General features: G+C 41.7%; 1 protein-coding gene across 2 annotated transcripts in view; it reads left to right on the top strand.

Moving 5' to 3' along the window:
• The window catches only part of BICD2 (BICD cargo adaptor 2), a 92,411-nt gene extending 80,428 nt beyond the window's left edge, over positions 1–11,983 (top strand). The window contains exons 5-8 of one of the 2 annotated variants that reach the window (XM_083156185.1): positions 83–1,084; positions 2,011–2,162; positions 7,069–7,279; positions 9,934–11,983. In XM_083156185.1, the coding sequence (XP_083012311.1) occupies positions 83–1,084; positions 2,011–2,162; positions 7,069–7,279; positions 9,934–9,939 (1,371 nt within the window). In that variant the 3' untranslated portion in view covers positions 9,940–11,983. Of the gene's footprint in view, positions 1–82; positions 1,085–2,010; positions 2,163–7,068 lie in introns of both variants that reach the window. The other variant, XM_083156184.1, reaches the window with a different exon arrangement.
• The last annotated feature ends 233 nt before the right edge of the window (positions 11,984–12,216 follow it).

Raw genomic sequence — 12,216 nt, 5'->3', positions numbered from 1 at the left:
TGAGATGTTCATTACAAATCAATATTGGTTTTCTGAAAATTGGTTTCCATTCTGACCATTGTCTTTTCCAATTATTTTTCAGATGGAAAGGGAAAAGGTTGGTTTGCTGTCTACTCTTCAGGAATCTCAAAAACTGTTGGAGAACACCAAAGGCGCACTATCTGAGCAGAATGACAAAGTCAGCAGGCTCACAGAGAACCTAACTGCCATGAAGAAACTCCAAGCCACCAAAGAGCGCCAATCCTCTCTAGATAATGAGAAAGACCGTGACAGCCATGAAGATGGGGACTATTACGAGGTCGACATTAATGGTCCTGAGATCTTAGAGTGCAAGTACAAAGTAGCCATGGCAGAAATACATGATTTGAAAGAGGAACTGAAATGTGTGAAGGATAAATATGAAGAGTGTGAGTCCAAATATGAAGAGGATAAGAACAGATTTGAAAGTGATACACAAGCCATGGCAGAAAAAATCTCTGTGCTAGAAAAGACCACGCGACAAGACCAAGACCAAGTTGTCAAACTCGAGAAAGAACTAAAGAAAGTGAGTGACGTGGCCGGTGAGACACAGGGGAGTCTCACGGTGGCTCAAGATGAGCTGGTTACTTTTAGTGAAGAGCTGGCCAACTTGTACCATCACGTGTGCATGTGCAACAACGAAACACCCAACAGGGTCATGCTGGATTACTACAAGGAGGGGAAAGGTGGGAGGAACAGTCCTGAAGGTAAAGGGCGCCGGTCACCGATCTTGCTTTCTAAAGGCCTTTTGAGCCCAGAGAATGGCCACAGTGAATCTGGTTCTCCTGTCTCTCCAGTCCCATCACCTGTTTCCGACCCCAGAAGAGAACCCATGAACATTTACAATCTCATTGCCATAATTCGTGATCAGATCAAACATTTGCAAGCTGCAGTGGACAGGACCACAGAGCTGTCCCGACAGCAGGTGTCCAACCAAGATCTTGGGCCAGCAATAGATAGAGACAAAGAGGCCCTCATGGAAGACATCTTGAAGCTGAAGTCTCTGCTCAGCACAAAGAGGGAACAGATTGCTACTCTACGAACTGTGCTTAAAGCCAACAAACAAGTGAGTAGCAATTGGATATGGAGCTTAAGCAATTATGTTTTAATAATCATTTTTTAATTGGGAGATCTGCTCTTAGGAAAGTAGGTTATGTTTCATTATTGCAGAGGCAAAAGTATATTTGCAATTAATCTCCAGAGCGCTGAATCTGTATTTATCTTAAAAGAAAATAGGAGATGTTTTGTCTCTCTATTTAGTTAGTATTCTATGAGATCAGTTCTGCGTCAGCTGCATTTGAATAGTCAAAGCTTTGGATTTAGCATATTTTTAGGTCACGTTCCATAAAGCAGTGTGTATATATAATAGTCTACGTGTTTTTTTCCTGGGCATGGACACTGGCAGCTGGCTAGGAATGGTCTAAAAACTTGGATTGTTCAGCGGGCATGTTATGGGAGTGTTGCGGTTGTGTCAACACAATTGGAGATGGGCACAGGCTAAACTGCAGGCATAGGAGGTCCCGGTCATGCACTGCACCTGACACAGGGCTGGTGGGAGAATAGGAACACATGAGTTTCTATTGCAACTTGCTCTGATGCTATAAGTGGGTGTTTCCCAGTTTCACAATCCGCCACATGCATGTACACAAGGGGAGGAGTTTGCAGCGGCATTTGCATAAACTCGCAGATGGTCGAGTCCCCAATAGATGCTACTGCATGAGACTCAGAATCAGACAAAATCCTTGCACCCTACTCCTGATAAATTCCTTCAAATATATAGGAAATTCTATAGGCTATTCTGGGCTGTAGAGAATATGATTAGATACATTATAACTCTTCAGAGTTGTTATTTTTCCAGCCTCTTCCTGTACCGGCCACAGTGCATTGTCTGGACTGTTGACACCTCCCACGTTTGCAGGAAACCTTTGTAGATCATTTTCAGGTATAATGGTATTTTGTATCCTCGCGTATTCTAACGATCTGTTCTTCCAGACTGCAGAACTCGCTATCGCCAACCTGAAGGGCAAATACGAGAATGAGAAAGCCATGGTGACCGAGACCATGATGAAACTGCGCAACGAGTTAAAGGCACTCAAGGAAGACGCTGCTACATTCTCTTCTCTCAGAGTCATGTTTGCCACTAGGTACGTACCCAGGACTCTCCAGGCACTGCTAAAGAAGCAAAGAAATTAGTTCATGGTCTGTGAACAACTTGAGAATACCACCCATTAGCAATATTAGCCAGTGACCTGTGTAAGAGAGCACTGTTACCAAACACTAATATTTGTGCGTCTGTCTTTTTCTGCAAGAATCAATCAGCAAAACATGTATTGCACACACTGGCGTAACTATAGCACCGCAGCCACCGCGGGGGGGGCGCTGTGCATATGGGGGCGCCGGGGGCTGCGGTGCTATAGTTACACATCCCCCCAATCCCCCGCAGGCTTACCTATTTCGCTGGTCCCGGCGGCTCCGTTCTTCTGCTGAGGACCACCACAAAATGGGCGCCCCCATATAGCACACAGTTCTCTGAAACTGTCTGCTGTATGGGGGCGGCCATTTTGTGGTGGTCCTCAGCAGAAGAACGGAGCCGCCGGGACCAACGCAAAAGGTAAGGCTGCGGGGGATTGGGGGGGTTTGAATGGGCGACGGGGGGGGGGGGCAAAACGTAGCTACGCCGCTGATTGCACAGCTTACACATGTTACACCATCATTTCCCATAGCTAGCCAGCATGTCACCTGTATATAGGAGGCCTATGTGCAAGTCTGTGCAGATAAAGCAGGTGCTGTATAATTGTAATGAAGCCTCTGAAGTGGGATCAGTCCTCTTTATTATACTGAAATACTGAAACTTGGCTGTAACCCAAAACTTCAGCAAAGGTTGGGAAGCCCCAGAGAGCACTTCACAATATGTGCAATAAGTCAGGACCAGGAGTCCGATTTCCTGTGTGTTCGATGAAAGGGGCAGGAGTATTTCTACTCTCCGCTGACACTTCAGAAGTATACGTAGGTAATATCTTACCGCTGACATTGTTTTATGCACTTTGATGTTAGCGCAGGCCAAAATAGGTGAATCGGTGTTACATTTGTTAAAAAACCCCTCAAAGAATGAGTTTCAGGGATTTAGGGTTGGTGACATGGAACATGGGTGTATGTATGTATGTATGTATGTGTATATGTATATATATATGTGTATATATATGTATATATATATATATATATATATATATATATATATATATATATATATATATATATATACACACACACACACATGAAAATTGCTATGCCCAGGCATTGCTCTGGGCAGCACAGAGATCGGTGGTCCTCAAACACTCAAAGCACTGGAAGGGAGAACACACTATTGGCTTTAATAATTAAGTGAGAATGACCAGTGCTAGTGCGGATTCTGCCAGCTGGCCATGTACTTTCATTAATTAAACTCTGATCGGATCCCAGGTTGTATACAGGCCGGCTGCAGTTTAATATGTGTTGCTGTCTAAGAGCTGAATGGTGGTGTAATACAAGTACCTTGCTACAAACATAGTATGTCCACTGAGCAGCATCCTAGCCACCGGTATAATGGGGATTGGTAGATACACATACATGTTGGTGTCGGACACAGGGCCTTCACAGTGAACAATCTTCCTTCACACTGTACTTAATATTGGAGCTCTCTGGGTGATTGGTAATCCCCTTTTAAAACTGCTTCTGTCTTTTCGCACAGTAATGGGTAAGTCACATTAACAAGCTGTCAGCTGCAGGGGGATCAATAAGTTTAGATTGAACGTGACAGGGCCATCTGAGAGGTCACTTATGTTCTAATCATTTGTCACCTTTGTGAATGCCAAGGTTTAGAATTCTATTCCATATATTTTATAATTTATGGGCAAAGACATTGCCAAATTACATACAGGTGTGTCCACATACATCTTACCTCCTTGCACCACTTGTCGACCATTGAGCGCCGTGTGACAGTTGCACTGGGCTTCTCAATGCAACTGAGTCACAATTTGATGTATATAGGACACACGAGGTAAATGTTACGTTACATAGTGTTTTGTATACAGATACAGCAGCGGTCGCACACAGAATGTAGGCATGCCTCATAAATTTAATCAGCAGAAGCTGCTTGTGCGTCTTATTTGCATGCGAATAAGATGCATTTTATTGGAAAAAGTCACACGGGAAGATGCCCAGCACAACCAAGTCATGTCTTGGCATGATGTGACTAGAAGGGCTGTTTAACTCGCCAAGAGGTTAGATGTATGTGTAAACATCTGTAGCTCTGTATGGTAATCCCCTCAATGTACAAACAGATGTCATGAACAGAAGGCAAAGATGGCCCCGCTCAGATGAGCTTACTGTCCAGGAAATGTGGGAAACACCCGAATAGGAAGCTGTAGCAGATAGATGGGAAACAGAGTTATTATAAGGTAGCGGCTTTATCAGCCAGCAATAATAGATCAGTCCCCAGTGATGCGATTTTACGGAAACAACACAAAATAAATGGTTATGTACAAATTGCAAAGATTTGCTGTATAGCTTTGAAAACTTTATTGACAAACAAACATGAAATACAAAATGCGGTCTGACACGGGGCGCTCCTCTACTTCTCAAAAGATGTGAATTATTTCTAAATCTGACAAGGAACCATAATTTATACTGGGCCAATCAGACTTCATATAATATTTAAAGGGGAAAAGTTCTGCATCTTGGAACACGCGAAGCAATTAGTCTGCAGCTATTTAGAACCTCGGAGACCAAAGACTTCCTGAGGCTGCTCTGGCACAAAGGGAGTTATTAATACATGAGGCTGGCTCCCTGGGGAATCTACGCATTAACTACATGTAGCAACTGAAAGGCTCTGCATAAATGCACGGGGGTCTTCTGGGACGACACATGTCGGATTCAGGTCACCCAGTTACACAGCGATGGAAAGAGATTTGTGTAGCAGAAACGTCCATAATTACTCTTATGTCATGCATTATGGTTCATAAGCAGCCCTGCGTTTTGGCAGTGATATTAGGTTACATATGTACGCACAGGAGACCTATTGCTTAACACGTGCGATAAAAAGTAGTACTGTATGTTTCTGCCACGTGGTACATGTACTGTACATGTTGTGTCTGTCACGTGGTACAGGTACTGTACATGTTGTGTCTGTCACGTGGTACAGGTACTGTACATGTTGTGTCTGTCACGTGGTACAGGTACTGTACATGTTGCGTCTGTCACGTGGTACAGGTACTGTACATGTTGCGTCTGTCACGTGGTACAGGTACTGTACATGTTGCGTCTGTCACGTGGTACAGGTACTGTACATGGTTGCGTCTGTCACGTGGTACAGGTACTGTACATGTTGCGTCTGTCACGTGGTACAGGTACTGTACATGTTGCGTCTGTCACGTGGTACAGGTACTGTACATGTTGCGTCTGTCACGTGGTACAGGTACTGTACATGTTGCGTCTGTCACATGGTACAGGTACTGTACAGGCTGCGTCTGTCACGTGGTATGGGTACTGTACAGGCTGTGTCTGTCACGTGGTATGGGTACTGTACAGGCTGCGTCTGTCACGTGGTACAGGTACTGTACAGGCTGCGTCTGTCACATGGTACAGGTACTGTACAGGCTGCGTCTGTCACGTGGTACAGGTGCTGTACAGGCTGCGTCTGTCACGTGGTACAGGTGCTGTACAGGCTGCGTCTGTCACGTGGTACAGGTGCTGTACAGGCTGCATCTGTCACGTGGTACAGGTACTGTACAGGCTGCGTCTGTCACGTGGTATGGGTACTGTACAGGCTGTGTCTGTCACGTGGTATGGGTACTGTACAGGCTGTGTCTGTCACGTGGTATGGGTACTGTACAGGCTGCGTCTGTCACGTGGTATGGGTACTGTACATGTACTGTACATGTTGTAGAGTAAATTTGATAGTTACAACATGCATTGTTATTATTGGTTCACCGTATCTTGTTTTGGAAATGTGAAGGAGGTATGGCCACTTTTTTTATATAGATATAGGGATCTCTTTTCAGGAATATTGGAGGAGTATTTACTATTGTGCGGATTTTTGAGAACTGGAGGAGTCGCCCAGAGCAGCCAACCAGATTCTCATTTATCTATCGCCTTTTAGAAGATTGTAAAACCCCCATGTCAACCTTTTGACTGTCGACCTAATGCTTGTGTTGACTTAATTACCTGTCGACCTTCATGCATGTCGACCTAGTAACTGTCTATCTAATGATCCCATTCCGCGAGGACATTTGCATACATTCCTGAATCAGGTCCTGTGTACGCGTACGAAGCAATGCTATTAAATTGAATAGCTGTCTTGGGTGTGGTATAGTACACCGACAGTCGGGATTCCGACAGACATTAGCCCGACGTTGAAATACCGACTGCTGGGACTCAGGCAGCGGGGTGAGTCTAAGGGGGTATTCAATGTCAGGGGCACGGCTGTCGAGCTAGCGCGACAGCTGTGCCCCTGTCCCGTTCTCGGTCAGCTCGCCTGGAGCTTGTCAGTCGGGATTCAATGTCCCGGCCGCCGAGCGGTGACATGGGGGTGTGGCCGCGAGTTGAGGACGAAAATAGACGAGCTCCGGCCGGGAGCTTGCCTATTTCCGGCTTTTCTCGGCAGAACGAGCCCGACAGCTTGTGATGTCGGGCTCGTTCTACGGAGAAACCCTGTTCAATGCTGTTGGGGAAGACAGCATTGAATAGGGCCCCGCAGCCATCTCCCCCGTCGGGAGATGGCTGCGGGAGGTCGACAAAGATCGAATACCCCCCTAAGTCCCGGCAGGTCCCAACTGTCAGGCTTTTAACAGTCAGGATTCCAACGTCTGTGTTATGACTATCGGAATCCCGACCATCGGTCAGTCATCCGGCACCTGCTGCAAATCTGTACTACTGTCTGTGTTTTTATGTGTTGAGCATCTCACTTAGTCACACATCGAACGTTTGAAATTAGACAGCACATTCCTGCCATTGGTGATTTACCTTTAAGTTAACATTTTCTAAAACCCTTGTGACATATCCTTATTTTTGCAGGTGTGACGAGTATGTAACGCAGCTGGATGAAATGCAGAGGCAGCTGGCGGCGGCAGAAGACGAGAAGAAGACTTTGAACTCACTGCTCCGTATGGCCATCCAGCAGAAGCTGGCACTGACGCAGCGTTTAGAGCACCTGGAACTTGACCACGAGCAGGCGAAACGCGTGCGCACAAAATCCACGTCCATTAAAAAAAACAGTAACCCTAGCGTAAGTCACGTTCGCTCATGTGCCGACGGCTCAGAGGGGTCGGTTCTCAACAACCAGGTGTTTTGCAGTGAAAAGTATAAGATCTATTGCGACTAGGGAAAGGCTGATCCTTGTTTGTCCGCTTGGATAGTCCGCATGAAGCGCCAATTGCTACAATATTGCAGCCACTTAACCTGTGCTGGTATGTTGTTTAAACTGTGTATGCAAATGGTAATATTAAGCTTAGCTTGATTATAACTAACACTTGTAAAGGGGGCTTTGCAAGAAGTTAACGCAGGAAGGAGACAGACAGCACTTCCAGAGTTAACCTTGTAGGCGTTTTTATGTTTGGAGAACATATACAAAGCTGAAGCCATAATCACGGTAATGACCCATCTGTCGATGGGTGCGCTGAAAACAAATTCAGAATATCTGAACACCGATTCACGTTCTGTGTCACATGATAAAAAACCTATATATAGAAATAGGTGAAATGCAACATATTTACATGTTGGAATCACTCCCACCTTACGGCGGCTGGATAAGTCTTTGTGTCCGCTTTGTGCTGCGGTAACAACACGTGGGTGGAGTCTAAATTGATTATTGCACATTTGGCAATATAAACATGATTATTAAAAAAAAAATTAGGAACATGTATCTATGGTACCAGTGATGAAACGCTTCAGTACAGTGTCAGTTCTCTGGCCGTACCAGGTGTATAAAACGTGGTGGCCTGTTATATTGCACGTCTTAATCATTGTATCATTAATAGCACAAATATTAGAAGTCCAGAAATGCTCATCAAGAAATATGGGACATTTAGCATGAACCACAAGTCCCTCGTTTCTTGACCATACAGACACAGTCTGCCTCCACTTTCCCGGACATCTCTCCGATTTGTGTGCTGGAGCACGGTATAAATATTGCTTTGTAACCTGCACAATCCTAACCAATTGAAATTGGACATATATTTTGCTAAATATGACATATGGTTCGAACTATATGTCTTCACATTTGGTGTTTGGTTTAAAATAATGGTGACACTCAAGTATTAACAAGATAACAGTATCCAATTATTAGTATGAGCTTTAAACTACTTGAGTCTTCTCACTCAAATAGGGAAAAGACCAAAAACTTGAGTACATACTAAAACAAACCAAGACCGGCTAACCAGAGAATAACAAGACATAACCTTCCCCAACAAGTTGCCGGGATTCAATAATAAGTTGGTTAGTTACTTTCTTCTAAGTAACTTAGTGTTAATATAATTATTCTATATTATCATAGAATACTGTTAAGTACATTTGAGAAGAACCGAGCATTACTTCGGCAAGCACAAGATTCTACAATTAGGAAACTCTGACACCTAGTGGTCACTGACTAAATTACCAACCAGGAGGATCTGGAATCTAAATGCACTGGCAACATTCTTTGTCGAGGCTAAAGCTAAGAAAATGACAAAAGGTTCAGTGGAGATTGTGCCATTATAAAAAAGAAATTCAAGATACTAATTAGCGGAAGGCACAATAAGATTCATTTTAAAAAAATGTTTAAAGTGCCTGCTTTGAATTGCTCTACTATTGTAAAGCTCTGTTTAACCTGTTATTTCAGTCATCGTTAATAGATTCCTATGGTGAATCTTGCAAGAATGGGTTCCGTCCTTGTCCCTAACACACCTCCAAAAAACTCTAGTTCCTTCCTCCTACCCTTCTGCTTGCTTACTTTTTTTTTTTTTTTTTTTAACTTCACTGCATTGACCCTGGCTATGCTTCTTTTCATCTCACTGCCATTCCTTATAGATTATCAGCACACTGCTTCCTGTGTCCAGGCACTCTGCCACAAAATAGTCAGGACGAGCCCCCAGGGACTCTGGAAGGTAACAAGAGCTCACCGCCTGCTGGAGAGTGTCTGCATGCTAACACGAGTGCTTTTCCTTAACGTTTTCAGAGCGTTAGAACTTTTATATCCCTGGTTTCTGAATAATACAATTTTGGGAATATGTCTTATATACACTCAGTCAGAGCACTTTGCAAATAGTTTTTTTGTTTATATTTTTCCCCTGATGTGCGTTTGAGACCGCTACCCCTAAAATGTTCAGTATGATCAAATACCATAATGTTTTGGGGAAAGGTTCCAAATTTCTGCTACAAGTTTATTGGATTGGTGTGAGATGTCTCTTTTTTTTTTTTTTTTTTTTTTTTTTTTATGATACTTTTTTTTTGTAGTGTGTTACACTAATATCTCTGAGTTGTTTGACACTATTTTTATTATTTTAGTTTTATTTCTTTGTGTCAAATTTTCTTCCAAGCATTCATTACATCACTTTTGCTACCAATGTTGGCTGACCTGTTTATCAAGCACGATGTGCGCTAACTGGTATCACCATGCATGACCAATGCATAAAGGTCTAAAGCTTCACCACCTTCTGCTTTCTATAACTTCAGATCAACAAATATCTTTCAATGTCGGACAGAAATCTGTTACCTTGCATACACTACTCTACGATCGCTGCCCTATAAGCCAGCGAATGGCATTGGCTACCCTTTACGCCTGGAAACTAACAGCTGCCTGGTCTTGCTTTTGTTTTTCAACTAACCTTCTCCGCACAGCTCAGCTCCTGACAATATTTTGTAATGAGACATATCTAATTTTTATTTTATTTTCCGTTTTTCCAGTTGTAGAATAGTCCCGGGAGAAGAACTTGCGGTCCATTGCATTGAGATGCACATAACTCCAGTCCGAATAATTTATGACCTTTTTAGAGCCAATGGCAAAAAAAAAAAAAGACGGGAAACTGCACCCTCTGTTTATTTCATACACTTTACAGGAAGCGCTCCTTCCCATTATTTAATGTTTTCTCAATATATATTTTCAAAATGAAAAAGCTTTATTAAGTGCTGCTGGGGAAGAAAACGTACAAGTGCTGAACAAAACTCTACTATCAACTATTCTTTGTTAGTATCAGTCACGTTGGGAAAAGGTTTTTTTGGTTTGTTTTTTTTAATTTTATTATTTTACATCCGATTGTTAAACCTGTGCACTTTTGATATTTTAATGTTTTTCTGTTTTCTTTATATTTTCTGTAGAAATTTTATAGAACATGTAATGGCTGCATTAATAGCCTGAACATGGCGGTTTTCCTGGGTAGTATTAACTCTTGTGCATGTTGATTTTAGGATCGACATGTTGCAAGGAATTTATTTACTGTTTTTATGATTTAATACACTCGTTGATGTTAAAGACTTACAAATATATATGTTCTCTCTTACTACAGCTTTTTTTTTCATGATACAATTTTTTTTTTTTTTTTAAATACTTACTGATTTTATCTGCCATGCTCATTACAAAAATCCAGGGTCTGAAAATTCTGGGGTTTTCATACTATTATTATTCTTAGGAATAGCTTAATGTAACAAGGAAAAAACTTGACTTTCTTTGGTTAAAACAGTAATAGGCACTTGAAAAAAAAAAGTTCAATAAGTAGTATTATCTAAAATGACAGAATATTCTGCTTTTTAGGAAATCAAGAATTGCTGATGAACAGAATTTTATACAACTGTACCAGTTAAATTCCAAATTGGAATTGTTTGTTTTTATTTTCTTCGTTATCGTGCCAAATTATGGTACATCTAGCAAGTTCAATTCTAAAGTTGTCAATTAACAAGTGTTTATACAGTAAGCCTTTGTTATGGAAACCAGTAGTGCCTTTATGATTACTGAGAAGTTCTTAGACTAGGTGTGAAGTGGGGGGAAGAAAAGGGTCTGAAAAATTAATGAATCCATGCGGAGCAATAAGTGCAAAGGATAAAAAAAATGAACCTTGCAAATATTTAATGGATACAAGTCCTCTATATTTACGGAAACTAACAATTTTCAAAAACAAAAAAAATTCCGTTGGTCAGTGATTCTTTTCAATGCAGATCCTTACTAATTCAGGAAATGAGAAACAAAAAATGTCTGCAAACCAAAACTAATAGCTTTTGAAAATTGTTCTAGCAAGATGTACTTACACATTTGTGGCGGCTGTTCCCCGAACTCAAGGGACTTTCTATTATCTGTGTACGGTGGTGGACGCGGTCTTACCATTCTATCGCTGGCAAATGTGGAAAACAACACATTAATATCTACTCTTGCATGTTGTATTTAACTGCTGTTGTTTTCAGGAAACAGAAATTGTGAGAGGCATCAACAAGCACCGCCGCATTGGTGGCTGTTCGTCGAGGCAGAGGCAAATGTTTTTAATTGGTACTCGCTAAACTACTGTCATTTTTTTTCTTTTATACAAGATGACAAAAATAACGGCAAATTTTAGTAGTGGGGGAAAAAAAAAGATTTCTGTTTGCTGGAAAAACAGTATTATTTCTAGTTGTTGGGATTTTATATTCTCATCTTTTACAGTATTGATCCTTAAAATATTGTTACTGCAAATTATTTCATATGTATGTGGGTATTTATTTGAAATTATTTCATAAAGTACTGTATTATTTTAATGTGCATTACTTTTAGTGGCAAAGTGTTCTTCAGTTACATGTCATATGCACGTACTCTTGCCAAGTAACCTTTACACAGATCGGAAAGTCGAAGCAGTCGTTTTGGCAGAGATTGGCGCTTCTTAAAACGGTTTGTCTAGTGAATGAAAAGTGTTAATGATATTAATACAAGGTTGTGTGTAGCGAGTTGCCTGTGTAAGGGTAGTCACATGTATCAATAAAGGTGATAAAGGAACACTGTCTTCGCCTGTTTATTCCAAGGTTTCTTGTGGTCTATGTGAATTGCTCTCCAGAACCCAATGCTACATTAAGAGGAAAAATAATGGATGGGCCTGTTTTACAAGCTGTATTGGTCCCGCCTCTTTTTTATGACTTTATTATAATTATCTTCTTTATTATAATTAATTTCTATCTCTGCGTGCATTATTTCCTCTTTTAAAAATAACCAATTGTAGAAATGGATCAGTT

The sequence above is a fragment of the Crinia signifera genome, chromosome 8 (assembly GCF_055691185.1).
Source record: "Crinia signifera chromosome 8, ASM5569118v1, whole genome shotgun sequence".
Lineage (NCBI taxonomy): Eukaryota > Metazoa > Chordata > Amphibia > Anura > Myobatrachidae > Crinia > Crinia signifera.
This window is presented reverse-complemented; position numbering and strand designations above follow the sequence as displayed.